An 18,847-nucleotide genomic window follows, 5' to 3' on the forward strand; every position below is an offset into this window, starting at 1 on the left:
ACGCAGGCTTTCCTACTCAAATCAATACCACTGCAGACAGATACCAGGGTCTAAAGACACCACTTGAGTGTCTCAAAGTATTTTCACCTACACACTGAAGTACTTAATGCGTCTGATCTGTAGGTAACTGGATGCTAGTTATCAAGCTTCCTGCCTTTGTCTTTTCCTCCCCTTTTAGATTTCTTTCTCACAACTACTCTTTGCACCTTGCTCTAAGATAGATGTTTAAACTCACAAGCCTCCTGAACTCTCTAAACTTGTTTGGACTCGTGAGAACCTAGAACCAGATCCAGATGTGATGCTGAGAAAGCTTTGTAACTTCCAACTTCACATTAAAGTTAAGGGGTTATTGTTTGGACATGCTGTATCACAAGACACGTGAACAACACTTGGGACCCGGGCAAAGTCAAGTAGGCTGATCCCAGGCACAAAGGTGAACAGAAAAGCCATGATCCTTCAGAAGAGGACTGAAAACACTGCAGTCCCCAGAACACCCCACACTGTAAGACAGCCAAGGAATGCATGCAAGCTTTCCTGCCCACGGCAACGGAGGGAGTCATAGTGTATGCCACTCTGTCAAGCCGGGTGGCTTATTCCGAAATCTGCTACACAAACCACCTCCTGTCCAAACTGGTACTTGCAGGAAGAGAAGGCACCAAAGCAGAGGAGGGTGCATTAACAGACTGCATCCTCTGGGATGCACATTTCCTAGAACGGGACCGTCTTCCAAAACACATACAGGCTGCCTCACGGAGTGCCGTGCCATGCCATGCCATGCCATGCCATGCCATGCCACGCCGTGCCGTGCCCTGCCATGCCCTGCGGCGCTCGCCACGCACAGAAAGCCTTTCTCGAGGCAGCGCGGCTGAAACACGCACACAGCGCCATCCGCTCCCGAGCTCAGCCAGGCAGGAGCGAGGCAGGAGCGCACAGACACACCTGCCGCGGGCTCCGTCCCGCCGGGCCGGGCTCCGTCCAGCGGGGCCGCCCCCGCCGGCCCCGGCCGCGGCCTCGGGCGGCGCTGCCGCTAGCGCCGGGACAAGGGCGCCCCCCGGCGGCAGCGCGGGGAGCCCGGCGGCAGGGACGGGAGGCAGGAGCGCGCCCTGGGAAACGCCGCTGCCGCCAGGGCACCGCGGGAGCAGAGCCGGGGGTCCAGCCCTTGGCACCTAGGGAGCGACTTCTCCTGCGTGGGGCAGGGAAAACCGGGCGGGAGGGTCGCAACACGGTTCCTTCTGACGGCGGGGATGGAAGGGAACCTCAGAGCAGCGGTGATTCGCACCACAGAATTCAGTCTGATCGTGTGCTGACTTACATATAATTTGCAGCTAATTTACCAGCTACTGAGAGTAGCAAATCATGCTCTTTTCATCATCTTCCCTCCCCCCTCACTTTTTCGTGCCCTGGTCCACAATTCCAATATACTGTCCCACAAAAATAGCACGTGGCTTCCCAAAACCCATCTAAAGCATAAAACGTGAAATAACTTTGAGACTGAAGTTTATACCAACTGCATCCTACTGCCTGGAAGTTGTAATCATGTCTCTTAGCTTGCCAAAGTAGAAAAATGGACCACAACACATGGAAGGAAAAAAGACTGCATTAAAATGGAGAAAGACAACATTTATCAAAAAGGAAAACAAAGTTAATCAGAATTGTATGCATTTATACTCCAGGACATAGAAAACTATTATACATATGTTTAACTACAAGTGATTGGTGTAACTGGAAGTGCTACATAAATAATATTATTAAAATATAAACATTTCTAATATATTCAGTTCTGTGACTCTGAAACACAGGTTGCTGCAGTTATGAAAGGCACACAGTCCCTCAGACTCATACAAACTCCACCCAAATTCTGTCCCTTATAGTCAAAGTCTAGGACAAAAATGTTCCTATGATATAATTTCCTGGGCTTCACAAAGAATAAACTCAGAATCCTTACAATCACAGGTTGTTCAAGACTACTGGGCACATCCTTTCTTCTATTATATTGAAATACAACCTTTGATCTCCATTACATTACTCAGTAAAATTATTTAAAAGCAGCCTGAACTGAATCTCAAAATACTTCACGTTCTACAAATGATGTATTTCTTGCTCAGAGATAGTAACTCAAACACCCTGCAACAAAAATAACAAACTGTTTTAATTCACAGTTGCAACACAAACATGAGGAGATCTGTACCTTGTTAATCCTGACTTCCCCACTCTAACAGTGTAAGTTAAATGTCACATTTACATAACATTTACATAAAGATTCCGTTTTGTTTACACAAAACCCAGCCTTATTTTTGCAACACGTTCCATGCTAATTCATTATGTAACAACAGATTGTTTTCCCTATTCAAAAAACAATTCTGAGAAGGTGCTTGAGAGGCTGCAGTTCCTCTGAAGCAATTTAGAATCATTCTTCACTACTGCCTAATAAAGGGTGGGGGTTTTGTTCTTTGGTTTTAGGGTGTTTTGCTTTTCAAACAAGGTGGAGATTTTTGGGCACTGTTAAGTAAGACACCTCATTGTTTTTATCCATCATGAGCACTTGTCCAGTTCATACCTTCGTGCTGCACACATGCAGGGGAACACTCACGGAGCCTCCCACCACAACCCACCAGAGTTCAGCTACGGACTTTAACAGCAGAAAGCTTGGATGTTGTGGTTGGGGACATTTTGGAAGCTTTCAAGCACTGCCCAGTTTGCTTGTTTTAATACCATTTCAGTGTTATCACTGCTTTCAACAGCTGGACTCGTGCTGGCCCTTTCAAAAATTGCCAGCTCCAGGAAACACTGCAAAACTTCTAGCACATCTGAAAGCAAAGCTCATGGGAGTCTGCAATGAGGCTGGATCTAACAGCGGTATTTTATAAAAAGAGCTATTGCTTTCAGCTCCTCCACGTAGGTGTCTCTACAGATAGATCGATTGCTGTTCACTTCTGTATTTTAGAACTTTAAAATTACTTTTGCAGAAATGCTAAAGGACCCGTATTGAAAGTAAATTTAAGTAAGAAATAATTCCTAAGCTAATACCACTACATTTCACAGTAATAAAATAAACACTTTAACCTTAAAACTACTTCTAAATTTGACACAAAGCCATTCAATCACATCCAGTGATTACTATAGTTGGTTTTATTAGCAACAAGACTACACTTTTGGGTTTTCCATGTGCTAACTTAATCACAAAATTTCAACTAGGTCTCTACAAGGGCTGCTTCCTGCACATCGTATCACCACCGCAAAACATACGAAAGATGGCAAGAACCACCTCTTGTTCTTCCTAGTTCCCTTGCTGAGGAGGTATTGCTATAGCAAGGTTTTTTTGTCCAGAAGAATGGTTTTGTAATTTAACATGGAAACAGCCTGTTGCTGTTCTAGTCTGCTCTAGGAGCTTGTTTCACAGCTGAACACCCTTGACTGAAAATGCTGCTTCTGCTGTTTCCACTGGCTTTATCTGCATTGCTTCAGACTAGCAGGGTGACCCAAGGGAGTCAAGACTGATGAATGCTCGCTTTAGCCTCACACCCTACTAGTCTTCACTTGGTTTAAAGCCAGGGATTGGAGGCAGAAAGAACACGAGAGAATGGAACTATAGCAGTTACACATCCTATACACAGTGGTCCCACCTACATGTGACAAACTAAGTACCTGCATCACTAGATCCTTCCCCGGTAAGCACATATTTAAGTGGAATGATGCAGTGTGTCACTTGCATCTGTGGCAGTTACTTTGATGATCACAGGTAGATATAAATTGTTTTCCTGCTTAATCAATACAGCACCTTTGTGCCAGCACTGATCCGAGTGAGAAAAACGAGAGACATAAAATTGTCAGAGACATAGCCCCAGGTAACACAAAACAAAGAATATTATTCAGTGGGTCTCCCATAGACACACAGACTACATATAAAACTCAGTAACATCTGCTCCAACCAGTCATCTAGGACTCTAAGACAAAGCAGTACAAAGATTTGGCAAAACTGGTAAGAATTAACCTCATTTGGTTAATTTGATGGGCCAAATCCACAATGCACAAATTGCCCCTTAGGGCACAGCATTTTTCTCAAGGTGTCTGAGGAAGGCAAGGACACCACTGTGGCCCTTATTTTATGGCAAAACACTAAGGTTACACACCTACTAAAAGCACATTCTGATAAGTCCTGAGGTGAAAAGCAACTGGAAAAATACTAGGGGACTGCACAGGGCACAGGAAGACAAAGTTAAGTGATGTGGATACAAACACTCCATGGCAAAGGGTCTGTGGTATGACCAATACCCAGAACCACACTTAGATTTTTTGTTCTTGAGGAAATTATTTGGTTTGCTCTACAAGACAGTTGGGGCATAGATTGTTGTGAGAGTTGGGGCTCAGCCTGGAGAAAAAAAGCTATAGGGAAATCTTACTGCAGCCTTTCAATACCTAAAAGAGGCTTGTAAAAAAAGAGGGGGACAACCTTTCCAGCAGGGCCTGGTGCAATAGGGCAAGGGGTAATGGGCTTTAAACTAAAAAGAGTAGATTGAGACTACATATAAGGAAAAAAAATCTGCAATGAGGGTGGTGAAGCACTGAAATAGGTTGCCCAGAGAGATGGTAGATACTCCATCCCTGGAAACATTTAAAGTCAGGCTGGATGTTGCTCTGAGCAACCTGATATAGGTTGAAGATGTCCCTGATCACTGCAGGGGGCGGGGGACCTTTTGGACTGGATTACTTTAAAGCGTCCCTTCTAACGTAAACCATTCTATGCTTGTTGTGTATGCAGTAAGGATGACTAGTTCATTCAGTGGCCTGATCACCTAAAGGCCAAACTTCCCGAAAGAGCAAAGGAGAAAAGATGTGTTTTTGTGGTGCTTTACACTGAGCTATTTCAAAGGCAGAGATGGCTATCCAAATACCACTGTCAATCCTGTTGCAAGAAAAGTGAAATCTCTCCAATACTGTGTTGCCTAGCCCAGCTGCAGTATATTAGAACATCAACAGTATTAGGGCCACAATCAGTGCAGCAGCAGTGAGACTGTATAGCACTAGCACCGCTATTTGGTTCATGCTTTATGCTGCGTCCCACGAGGCACCCAGGCAGCTGTTGTGTCTAGCTGTTGCAGCCCAGAATTGCCTCTGATCTTACCAAATAACAGTTAGAGGAGGGATGCAATACAAAGAGAATGGGATTGTTGCATCAAATGTTGACTTTCCAAGACTGAGTGGATTAGAGAGAAGTGTTGGGTTTTTTTGTTGTCTTTGGGTTGTTTTTTTTCACTTGGTTTACTTTTTGTTGGGTTTTTTTGTGTTTGTGGGTGTTGTTTTTTTTAACAGAAAAACTAATAGCAAGAACTGCTTGGGTTTTAATGCAGAGGCATAGATCTCTTCAGCTAAGGATGGCTCTACAGTGAGTCTACACTTCCCATAGGGAACTTCTCACTCTGTCAGTAAAGAGTTCTGATGCCTTTTGGGAGGACATGTCTGCACTTTAGAAGAAGTTTGACCTCACATGAACTGATCTCAGTGGTATCTTTCTGAACAGAACAAGGAAAACCTGACTTTTAAAAAAAATGTACTTCATTAACTGGTAACTTCTTTGTAAATATCATTATTCTGTTATTCTTTTGGACAGCATGGAAATATGTGGGGTCGCATGGGATTCCACAAAGAACAAAAACAGGAGTTGAGCCAGCTGATCAACAGACTTTTCCTTATGTTCTCTCCCAGGGTATATTTTTTAGAACCATAATCCCTCTTAAACCATGAGACCATTCTGCCCTTACAAGGAAGTGGCTTGTTTCTAATTAAAAATCAATAGAGGTGGGAACACATTAACTTTTTATCCCAGAGCTGAACCATGCCTTGATTCACCTGAGAAAACCAGAAAAGGGGATGTTTTTCAAGTATTTTTATTTGGGGAACCTTTGTATCAGGTAAGAAGCTACACCTAAATAACCTGCAACTCTAAGCAAGCTGAAGTAATTGAAAACCATTAGGTGAGCCATGAACACTGCAAACAGATGGACACCTTTGGGAGACACTGGGCGTGCATTGTCCTGCAGATCTTTTCAAAGCCAGATCTCTACTGGAATCAGTATGATTTACACTTTTTGAAAGGCACAACACTGCTGAAAGCACGAGATTTTTCAAAAGGGTCGTGCCCCCAGGAACTGTCATTCTTCTCCACTGCCCTCAGAACTGTTGCCCTGAAGTAAGCACTGTTTGGAATTAAGACAGTAAATATTCTCATATGTTTACAATTTTATTTCATTTAGTGCTTTCTTCTCAGCATTGGATGAAAGGCCTGGATAAAATAGCTTCAGTGAGCAAACAGCATCAGGCAGACTCTCTCTTGCTCTTTCCCCTCTAAACTGCTACCCCAAAGGCTATTTTTATGCATTTTGAGCTCTGAAAATACACCAATTGCTCCATTCTGAGAATGTCTAGATTTAAGAGAAACAAGGTTGTATTTCCTGTAGTAATAATGAAAAAAAAATAATTCTGTTTATATAGTACTTGTGTAATTTAATTAACATTGATTAATAATTTTGCTGATCCTAAAAGAAGTAATGTAGTGAGCAAACGACCATTCAAGTATGGTAGCACATTTTTAATGGGCAGTATCAAAACCCTGTTTTCATCATAAAATTATTCATCTTTCTCCCATGTATTTCCAGGATTTTATCTTCAAACACTATAGCATAGCTAACAAACTATAAAGGCCCAGACCCCAATGTACTCAACTGCGCTTTAATTTCACAAATAGTAGTTCCATGATGCAACAATATTTCAGCATGCAATTAGAAATTCAGTCTTATGATCCAGTTCAACCCAAGCCATTAACCACCACAGTTAGCCTTTCCAGTATAATACACCCTTTTCTATAATACATTTTAAAAGATAGGATTTTTAAACCTGAGCTATCATAAAAACCGTATCAGAAGCATAGTTCAAGCCACAGCTAGATGGATGGACAGAAATTATTTTATTCTTTTGCTAAGAACACAGAAGAAGCTGTGTAGCTTGTAAATCTCTGTCATAATTTATACCATGCTTCACTTGGGCAAGCCATTGACTGTGTATGCCAGGCTATGTACAGTACTAGACCCTTCAATCAACATTTTAATAAGCAATTAGGCACAGACTGTCCTTTTAGCAGACAGTTTCTACTTTTTTTGGCCCCGCATTTTATAATTGAAAGTGTCATATTGTTCCCTGTTCCATTGCAGGGTAGCATCCTTTTATTTAAAACAATATTGTATTTCTTGAATATTTCAAATATCAATTCATAGATTTTCAAACACTTCCTGCAACTCTGGTTTGTTTGAATTTTGTTTGGGTTTTTTACCCCATTGTTTGTATTTCATACATAGAAACCCAAACTGGGAAGACGACCATTTATGACAGATACTATATGAACACATAAGATGATGTGCAGTTTCTCGGGAGCAGACTTTAAGTGGGCAGAAACAAAGGCAGTAACTTTCTAAAGGTCACATGGCAGACCAAAAACAGATGTAACACCAAGTTTCCTACTCCAAAAGTCATCTACTAAACAAAGGAATTTTTTTTTTTACTTAAGGAAACCCAAGCAAAACTCATACTGCTACAACAGAAGAGAACAGGATCTCCTCCTCAGCAGTACAGTTACAGAAAAAGCATCTGATGGCTCCCCAAGTTAACAGAGGTAGCTGACAGACTGAGAATGAAGTATTAAAGCTAAGGTTAGAGCACCACACTGCAAAGAACCCACAGTAAGCTTTGGAAAAAAACAAAAAAAAAAGACACAAACAAACAAACAAAAAAAGACGACATTCATCTCATTCCAATTCAATGCTATTTGCAGTCCAGAGATTGCATGAGCTTACAACTCTAATACTGTAGCTCCACAGGATGTAGAACAATGTAATAGAAGAGAATAATATCTCATTACGTTCTTCGTCTCAAGCAAGTGAAAGCATATTTTGTGGCAGAAGCATCACCAGGAACTCAAAACTTAGTACATCAGTGCTTACCATGTTTCTATTCTTGGTTAAGTAGTCATCTGGGCTCCCAGGAGACCTTCTTCTGCACTGTATTGCCTTTACAATAGTAGCCTATTTTTAAACTATTTCTTAAATTATTATGATTTCCATTTCTTATATGATATTTTAAAATAAACGAATCATTCTGCTGGTCAAAATAGAGATGCAACTAATTTTGTAAACTGATACCAGAACTTCAATACATTCGGTAGTCTAAAAACTTTATCTACACACTGAAATGCATATTATCTTCAGCAGTATTAACACTATGGAGCTTTAGTGAAGAGAGCTGTCTGTTACATGCAAAGAAATACATAAAATAACCCTAATCATACAAATCCTCCTGCTCAAAGATTATGAGATGCCAGGATGGGGGTTTGCCTGTGCAACCTTAAAACAAACCTGATTTCCCCTGTGACATAGGCTTTGTGCGATGTTGTATCTTTCATGGGCTTATTATTTAGTTTAAACAACAAAAGGATGGTGTGTTCAATAAGACACTACCCAGCATTCTTCCCTTTAAGATCTATTCTTTCTATTACTGTCCGATTGGCACTCAGACCTTAGACAGGGAATTACCATTTTTTCCTGGATTTTGCCATGGTACTGATGATCTAGAGAAGAAGCTGCATCTGAAAGGGGGAATCTTAGATACTCTCAAGGACAAAGTGAAAAGAACACTTACAAGTGATGCTGAGCTTCGAGCAGATAAATGTTTCTAGGCATTTATCATTCTGACTGGAGCTGAATGCTTCTTGTACTAGCTACAGTCAAGAGCTCTCAACTGTATTCTGAAAACATTAGAAAATACATGCTTCAAGTAAGTGACCAGAGAAGTGAAAAGCAATCAGCAGCAATCAACCTGCATTAAAGCCACAAAGACTAAAGAGTGTGGAGGCTTAACAGAGTCTTTATCCTGGCACAGTTGCCTAAAATAAAATTTAAATGGAAAAAAATTAAACAGAAGAAGAAAATTTACAGAATGTGGAAACAGGACTGGCCACTTGGGAGGAACATAGGAATGTAGTCTGAGAATGCAAGGATGCAATGAGGAAAGCTAAGGCCCACCTGCAATTAAGGCTGGCAAGGAGTACCAAGGACAACAAGAAACAATTCTTTCAGTACATCAACAAAAAAAGGAAGACTAGCGAAAATGTAGGCCCCCTGATGAATGAGGTGGGTGACCTAGTGGCAGAAGACACCAAGAAGACAGTTTCTGAATGCCTTCTTTGCTTCAGTCTTCACTGCTAAAGCCAACACTCTTGAATTCTGGACCCTGGAGGTAAGAGATAAGGTCTGGAGAGAGGAAGACTTTCCCTCAGTAGAGGAGGACCAGGTTAGAGGCCACTTAGCCAAACTGGACATCCATAAATCCATAGGCCCTGATGGGATGTATTCACGAGTTCTGAGAGAGCAGGCAGACGGTATTGGTAGACACTTTCCATAATCTTTGAGAGGTTACAGAGAACAGAAGTGCCTGAGGACTGGACTTGAGGAGGATAAATGTCACTAGAGTTCTTCAAAAAGGGCAAGGAGGAGGACGCATGGAACTACAGGCCAGTTAGTCTCACTTCCACACCCGGTAGGGTGTTGGAACAAGTTGTTCTGAACAACATCTCAAAACACGTGAAAGAAAGTCACTGGGACAAGTCAGCATGCATTCACCAAGGGGACATGCTTGACGAATCTGATTGTGTTCTATGACATCGTAACTTCTGGCTGGATGAGGGGAGAGCAGCGGATGTTCTCTGTCTTGACTTCAGCAAAGCTTTTCACACTGTCTCCTATTAGGAAAATCAGGAAGAGCGGGCTAGATGAGTGGACAGTGAGGTAAATGGAGAGCTGGCTGTGTGACAGAACTCAGAAAGTTGTGAAAAATGGAGCAGGATTAAGTTGGAGGCCTGTAACCAGCAGTGTCCCCCCAAGGATCAATACTTGGTCTGGTCTTGTTCAATATATTCATCGACAACCTGGATGAGAAGACAGTGTGTCCTCAGCAAGTTTGGTGGTGATACCAAACTGGGAGGGGTGGCTGACACTCCAGAGGGCTGTGCTGCCATCTACAGTGACCTGGACAGGCTGGAAAGCTGGGCAGAGAAAAACCTAATGAGGTTCAACAAGGGCAAGTGTACAGTCCTGCAGCTGGGGAGGAAGAACCCCATGCACCGTTATAGGTTAGGGGTAGACCTGCTGGAAAGCAGTTCTCAGCAGAAGGATCTGGGAATCCTGGCACATAGTAAATTATCCATGAGCCAGCAATGTGCCCTTGTCACCAAGAAGGCAAATGGAATCATGGGGTGCATAAGGAAGAGTGTGGCCAGTAGGTCAAGAGAGGTCATTCTCCCCCCCTACTAACGCTCTGGTTCACATACTGGATTCTTTCTTCCAAGGTAAAATTATTATTCACAGGTGGATATTGCAACATTTTAGTGGATAAAATAACCAACAGAATGAGTTCTCTAAGGGCCTCCAGACAATAGCAAACTTCATATTTCATGGTACACGTTGCATTTCTTTGCAAAGATCAGTAGATAATGATAGATGTTATTAAAAATTAATGCAAACACATTCTTAGTGAATGCTTGTGACTTTGCTCAAAAAGACTCTATAAACAGCAAAACTAGTTCCTCAGTGTAGCATTCAAATGCATTAACCTCCCTTTCTTTGTTGAAGTGCCCTGCTGTAATCACTGAATTCCTGCAAATGTCAGGAAAGAAAACACACAATTATTCCCCTTTCCTTATTCATCTTCAGAATGTAGTCCATCCTGTGCATCAAATCAATCAAGTTTTCTACTGTGAAAATAAAACTCCTCTCCAGTCACAATTTTCTATAAAATTCAAGCCCTTCTTAGAAGGTATGAAGGTACTTGAGTTTGCAGTGGAAAAAAAAAATTTACAATTTTTTCTTCAGTACAAGAAAAATTAAGATTTCCTCAGGAATGAGTAGAACACTGTCACTGAAATGTCCTGAGTCAAGGTTTTCCTGAAAGACACCTGAGGAGGAGCCTTAGAGACTGACATTGGGTAGATATCCAAGCCAGATATTTAAAGTTTCTCAAACTAATAGATAAATGGAACAAAGAGGATCTTGCCATAGAAAATACCAAGTAGCACTAAGTTCACACAGCCATCTCTATTTATTGCATCTCTACTTATTATTATTACAACTAAGAATGTTAGCTTACCTGACCAGAAAGCGATGAAGCCCAACATCAAAAGTTCTGTAAGAAAAAAGATTCATCATATTTTAATAATTTAAAATATTACTCTGCTGGGTATTATATTTCAAACCAATCAATAATACCAAAGATAAATATAAAATTACTTAAGTTGATAAAACAGAAGCGAAAGTGTAATATACAATTTTTCTGTAGTGACACATGAAACTTATGATCATCATACCGAAAGATTTAAATTCATGTTAGAAAGCTCACAAATTCCCTGTTTGAGTATTTCTTCAATAAAGCAGTAATATTCAGAGTAGTAAAACCCACATAAAACATAAATTGTATATTCTGTTACTGGAAATAATTTTTTCAGCATCCTGATGGCAAGGGAGTCTGCATGTTTCCTATCATATACGTAGGTAGATCCTACAAATACAAAATACAAATATTACAAATATTACAAATAATACAAATACAAAATTACCATGGAATCCTCCCTCTCTTCTTCCCTTTTTTGCTCTGTACTGCACTAAAAAGCAAGGGATTGCTGTGAATTCTCTCCATGATACAAAAGAATCGCAGAACCCCTTTATGTCTCCTTCAGATACACAGAAGTACTGAGAAGTGAGGGTCTTGCAAGTTTGTTTCACTCAGATCTGGTGAAGAAAATAACTTTGAAGATTTTTGACAGTAAGTACAATTTAGATCATGCTAAATTACATGAACCACGCCTGAAAATTTCAGCAGTAACAGCAAACATTGACAGTCAGTGTCAGTACTTCTTTCCCTTTTCCATTTCCTCCATCCCTCAGTAAGCTCAGGAGAATAAGCTCATGAACAATGTACTAGCAAATCCTTGACACTACAGGAAGGTCTGCTTTTAGATTTTAGACTTTTACCCAATATCTGAAATATGTGCCAATTTTATGGGACTATCAGTATAATCCCAGATTAACTGGGATGTGCAAAATGGCACAGTTGGAAAATACAAATGCCTTCTTTCCAGTGCTGGACTTTCTCTAAAATGGGCTTACATTCTCTACACAAAAAACATTCTGGCATACACTAAGCTCTTGAGCATCCTGTTCCAAAAAAACCCTAATTGGTCATTTGACTATAGCACTGTTTTAACAGTTTTGCTTGCAGTGTGCTGCCTTCTACCTGAAACAGCAAGAGAAGTGATCAGATAGTTAACAGCATCCTGACAGCAGATAGATGGTGAGCTGTAGAAATTCTAGGAGTTACATGGACAGAAAGTCCACTGGTTCAGAGTGGAGAGGAGGGGAGCAAATTTCTCAAAAGCTGCCTTGCAACAGAAAAAGTATTTTGACAGCAGCATGCACATGGTCACCATTAAACCTATATTTTTCACATTCCTTTCCTGAAATCATTCCCCATTTTACATTATTCTATTATTGTGTAATTATACTGCATGAAGTATATCTTGTTACCTTTCTGCATTCCTCCTGCCTGGACACGTTTTAACTTGGCTTTGCCTCTTCAATAAAATATCCTGTGTTATACAGGCAGTATTCCATATCAGAGCTGCTGATTTTTAAGCACTTCAGAGAATGAACAGACATTGTGCAAGGAAAAAATACTGAAAAGCTAGGATTCTCTGAGGCCGATTTTGACACAGACACTTTCAACTTTTCAACTTGCTCATATTTAAATACATTCTGCCTTTAATTCTACAAGTGCAGTTGAAAAACACTGAAGTAGCAATAGAAACAAATCTGACAGATGTAAAGAATTGCTCTATTGTCAGATGCAAAGTTAAGAACAGGTAAAGAAGGTTTGTATAGCAGTGCTCTGACTGCAACTTGGGAGTGGAATAAGCAACTACATTAAACAAATCATAGTGCATTTGTATTAAGCCCTTTCAGTGATCCCTTCAATATCACACAAATCTGCTTAAAGCATGACAGGGTGCCCCCCACAATTAACTCAGAATTACACCTGCCATATGCACATGGACATGATTATCTACTGCCTATAAAGCACACCTGTATTCACTTAGTATTGCAATATACTTTATAATCAACTTCATACAACTTGTTCAATCCTGAGCTTCTCTGCAAAATACAGGATTTATGTGGTAGTGCCTCGGTTACATACAAGTTTTACAAATACATTTTAAAATCCTATAATGAGCACAATTTTCTGAAATAAAGATTATTTAAAATTTTAATTAAATCAAGAGAAAGCGTATCTACAGCAACATGAGTAAAAAATTATTTGCCAGTTAATTTCTCTATACTGCTCAGATGTCAGTAGCAACATATTTCACGTTCTTAAGAAATAATGAGTAAAACATAGTTTATTCAAAATAGTAGTCTTTGAACAGGGAAAAATCTTGACTAGTCAGTAGAAGAGTAAATGGGAGATATTTAACCTTCATTTTATAATCATGTTACTCATTACAGATAATTTGACAATTTTATTCATAAAAATGTCTAGACCACAGAATCATAGAATTGTTTTGATTGGAAAAGACCTTTAAGATGCTCCAACGAGACCTTTAACCTAACAATGCTGAGTCCACTGCTAAACCACGTCCCTAAGCACGACATCTTTCAAATACCTCCAGGAATGGTAACTCCACCACCTCCCTGGGCAGCCTATTCCAGCACCTGACAACCCTTTCAGCAAAGAATGTTTTCCTAATATCCAATCTAAACCTCCCCTGGCACAAGTTGAGGCCATTACCTCTTGTTCTTTTGCTTCTTGCTTGGAAGAAGGCATTGACACCATGCCACAACCTCCTTTCAGGCAGCTGTGGAGTGCAGTAAGTTCTCCCCTCAGCCTCCTTTTCTCCAGACTTAGCAACTCCAGTTCCCTCAGTCACTCCTCATAAGACTTGTGCTCCAGACCCTTCACCAGCTTTGCTGCCCTTTTCTGGACATGCTCCAGGACCTCAAGGTCCTTTTTATAGCAAGTGGCCCAAAAATAAACACAGTACTGGAGGTGCAACCTCACTAGTGCCAAGTACAGGGGAACCAACAAGGCTCTTTTCCAAAAATAAAATCTTTGAAATCTCTGCCTGCAGGCATATATTCCTCTCCTTAAGGATCATTTTAAAAATTATTTCAGACATGCAGTTTCTGCTTTGAAAGCTAAACACATAATGCTATGAGCTGCCTCCAAATCTGTATTCTGCACAAAGCTTAGAGGGGGTAGAGAAAAAATAAAAATATTACTATTATATAGAAAAATATGAAAAGTCAGAAACCTGTTGATAGGAACCACAGTCAGCAGCAACAGCACATGCATGGAAATTGTAATCCTGATGATTCTCAGGGAAAAAAACAAAAGCAAACTACAGAACTCCTCTTATTGTCCCCAGAATGCAAAAGGCATATATACATATCTTAAAAAGCCAAATGAGCAAAACTGTGACAAGTTTCTGTTCATGCTGCAATTAGGGTACCAGAGGAGCCACTCATCTCTTTCCCACTTGTGTCATAGGCCCTTTGGACTAGCTCTGACACTTCCATTTGCCCAATTTCCTTACAGTCTGTCCTTATTTTGAAATTCTGTGCCTACCACCTGTGACTTGACAGTGCTGTAGAGCAGAGTTTTCTCACTATCTGCCTATTGCAGGCTGGCACATACTCATATAAAAGCAGGATCAAAAACCAGTCAGGACCTCTTGGGAACTAGTTTGTTTTCCTGGCCACATGCCCTGAGCCCAGCACAGACCAGCCAGCAAGGTGGGTCCCAGTGCAGCTACAGATTGACCTGCAGTGACAGACTCATTTCCCAGGCATCACCATCCAAATACCCACCCTGGTCACCCCTGTGTGTACGTGTTATCTGATGGACTGTTTGTGGTCCCACAGTACAAACCTGTGCCTTCTTTTAACTGAGATCTAAACTCAGATTCCCTAACAGAGGAGTTGTATGAGCCTTTAGTAGGTAACTTCTGAATTTAATGAAGTTATGCCAGCTTACGTAACTTAAGGATCTGACCCTACACCTACCTAGATGAAACTGCTACTCATTAGCAGTGTTAGGGACTACAGTTCTATGGTGCTGGCTAAAGGACTCCATCACACAACAAGGCTTGATTGTTAGACCTCATTCCCCATGATTTGCAACATTAAAAAACTAAGTACCAAGCACATGTCAGGATCACATGAATCAGTTTAAAGGTAACTTCATTACTGGATCAATTTTTAATGAACCTAAATTGCAATAATTTGAGTTGTCAACCCCTGGGTCGGTATACGCATTTTAAACCATGTGCTGTAGAGAAACGAGCACAGCTGTGTTTTCCATCAGAGCTCCTTCCCAGGACTGCTGGGCTGCATGCTATTCCTGGAAACAAACCACAAAAACCATGCATCATGTAGCGTAATCTGGGAAGCATTTGCCTAACTGTGCACTTCAGTAAAGATGCCCACTGCAAGCACATGTGATGTCACCACTCTGAAAAGCCTTAGGCATACACTAAAGACAGAACTCCTCAGAGAAAACAGTGGGGGCTAATTATGCTCCGATCATGCCCCAGACAAAAATAAAATTAATATATTAAGAGCTACTGGCCTGACATCACTTAGATGAAGAAAAAGAATCACATCCATATTCCCTAAAGACCAAGAAATAATTACTTTCACAACAAGTGCAGCACTCATACAAGTCTCATGTGCACCATCAGGGTTCTGACAGTTCAAGGACTGAGAGTAAGATTTGAATGGGTTTTTCTTCGCTACAGGATATAAAGTACTATGTGGGGAAAACTCCCATAGATAGCACAATCTCTTCCAGACTGGCATATATGCAACACTTTTTGTGAAATCAAAATAACTGCGTATGTTTGCCGTATTTATGGAAAACAAATATATTTATAATAGGATAAAAACATAAGAAAAGCTATTATAGCTAATATGAGGGATACTGTGCATATTTCTGAACAGAAAAAATCCTTCATCCACAATAGCAACACTTCATGATTCTGGAAATCCTGCATTAGAATCACCTGTGTTCTCAAAAAAGTCAATCTTTTAATTGAAGAACTGAGAATATTTCTTTTTCTGTGCCAGTTCTCTCAAGGACTAATCAACCATTTTTGCAGCAGCTAAACCAAAATTTGGCAAGTCACATTAGCATGCAGAGGATAGTGGCATGATTCTAACTTCGAGCTCTACCTTCAGGGGGATGGTTCTAGGTGGATAATTCACTATTTGTGAACAGTTCAAGTCAACAATGTAGAAGTCCCTGTGTGCCCAGGGACTGTGTTGCATTGTAGACTGAAATATCCTAGGCATTGGATAATTCACATCATATTCATTTCATATTCAAAACCAGTCACATTGTTGCCGGAATACAAACAACTTTTGAACACAGGAGTGGTGTAACTTCTACAAGCAGGAAAGAAGTTCAAGCTGCAGTGCTATCCCACATTTCACTGTAGCAAACAATACAATAACTGTACTTAGATCTCTTCAAGTTAGTCAGACTAGTTGCCACTTATGTTGGTGATGAAATCCAACAAGTGAATTATTATCTATTACAGCTTCAGTACTTGGTATCCTGTGGGTATTCGCCATCTCGTAAAAGAAGCGCTGTAGTTGCTGCAATGTTTCAGCAATGGTTCTCGGCCCTTCCTTTTACAAATGTGGCTAAACTTCTCATTAGAAAGTCTAATTCAATGACATATCCTCAGAGAAGTGCATCCTATTTAACCATCGAAGAGCATTTGCAAGACTAGCACTTTCATTAGCAGTCTTCACAAATACATGTGGCTTTTTGCCAGTGAGCTGCTGACTAAGAGTCTTGCCACACCTGAGCATTTTGCACTGGAGACTGAGAGGTCATTGAATGACATCTGCTTTTACTGGCACAATGCACTTAAGCTGCTTCACTGTCCTTCTTTTTCAAGCAATGTCTTACAGCAGGGATGCTCAGAAGACTCTATAAAGATGGAATTCCTGACAGATGACCCACCATTTAGCAGTTCTAAACTACCTTCCCTGATCCTCCTACTTCTGCTTAACTTTCTTCCAATGCTGCCTGTGGCAACCTCCCCAGCTGGCAATCACTCACAGATGAGAGGTTGCAAATCACAAATAATTATAAGTGTGTGACGTAAGTCTCAAATATGTTTTAGAGTCTTGTCTGAAGAATGCAATTACTACAGGGAAAGCAGATACAAAGCCCACTTGTAGACTTAACTAAATTATATTATTTAATGTTTCAATGAACTATAAAATATTGCTAATGGACCTCACCTAGAGGGAATATGCCTCACAAGCTGAATAAGTATTTTTTAAGTAGTGACTGCTACAGAATCACAATTGTTCTGGTTGGAAAAAAGACCTTCAAGATCATCAAGTCCAACCATAACCTAGCTCTACCAAGTCCCATGCTTAAGCCATATTGATTCATCATCATCTTAATCTAATAATGAAGGTTTGGGAAAGCCATCTATATTTTTAAAAGACACTGTCCTGGTTTGAGCCAGGATAGAAGCAATTTTCTTTCTACTAATTTTACTATTGAGTCTCTTCTTAGTAGCTGCACTTGCTATAACATTAAGATTTTAAGAATCTGCTTAAGCCTAGATCTCAAGCTTCAATGCACTGTTTTTTGTTTGCAAGGTTTGATTTTAAGTTCTAATTATCTGCAATGCAGCAAAATAGTAGTAGCAGGTTTCTTTTGTCTCAACATAAAAATGCAGCTAGGAGTAAGAAGAAAAGTCTATGCTATTTGAAAGAAAAAATATGAAGACTGTCAAATGCTTTTATATCATGTATTTGACAAGCAATGTCTTGCTACAGTAATAATAAGCAGGACTTGTGTACACATGAAGGTATTTTTATTGTATTCTCTGCCACTTGCTTAGGGACATACTGGAATTTTAACACTTCATGCTTAGATTAAACACTTGATATTTCTGTTCTGCTTCTTCCTGGCATGATTCAGCAGTACCAAGCTGCCTTCTGATTTTGTCCATTATTAGAATAACCAAAGCTGCTACTGCACTCAGCCTGTGCTGCATGCCTCCATCTAGAGTTACTGCTCAGTGCTCTACAGCTCTTCAGCACCAGTATGGCCAATGCAAAAACATTCACTTTACTTCACAAGACTACTTTGTAAACACATGTTTACTTTAAGGTTGAACAGAGCAAACCCTACACATCTTACTTGCAAAGTATTCCTGCATACATTGCAGGTAGAAGCTAGGGCTTCCCATGCCTCTGAGAAAGGTGGGAATCCACAATGAAACCCTGACTGGCCAAATGGAGCAGAAAAACTCTCACCAATTTCAACAGCAGCAGAAATACCTGGAGTGACTCAGGACAGCCTGCATAATGCAGGATACATTTCAACTTTGGTGTACATTTTATTACAGACACCTTCACCTCTGAGCAGAAAAATATCTGTAAGAGTCCCAAAGTTTCACCTGTGGAGTTGGTTATTAGCTGGGAGCTCAGGGTGGAGACCAGAATGGCAAAAATAATCTACAGCAATATGGCTGCAAGGAGAAAGTTATCCTGTGGACCACATAAAAAGACTTCACAAACGTACAGTTGGGTCCATGTTCTAATATGCTTTGTTGTTTCATTTAAATTTAAACACACAACTTGTGTTATATCAGAAAGGCTGAGGAACGCTTAATGATTCTAGGCAGCAACTTCCTCCTTGCCCCCACAATCTCCTAGCCAGAGAAACA

General features: G+C 40.5%; 1 protein-coding gene across 7 annotated transcripts in view; it reads right to left on the minus strand.

Moving 5' to 3' along the window:
- The window catches only part of HHAT (hedgehog acyltransferase), a 186,810-nt gene that overhangs the window by 135,290 nt on the left and 32,673 nt on the right, over positions 1 to 18,847 (minus strand). For 6 of the 7 annotated variants that reach the window (XR_007888903.1, XR_007888902.1, XR_007888904.1 and 3 more), the window contains one exon: positions 11,188 to 11,223. The exons of the other annotated variant lie outside the window; for it this stretch is intronic. Coding sequence is in view for 2 of the 6 variants with exons in the window: in XM_051613526.1 (XP_051469486.1) it covers positions 11,188 to 11,223 (36 nt within the window). In the remaining 4 variants the exon portion in view is untranslated. The remainder of the gene's footprint in view (positions 1 to 11,187; positions 11,224 to 18,847) is intronic. 7 annotated transcript variants of the gene reach the window in all.

The sequence above is a fragment of the Apus apus genome, chromosome 3 (assembly GCF_020740795.1).
Source record: "Apus apus isolate bApuApu2 chromosome 3, bApuApu2.pri.cur, whole genome shotgun sequence".
Lineage (NCBI taxonomy): Eukaryota > Metazoa > Chordata > Aves > Apodiformes > Apodidae > Apus > Apus apus.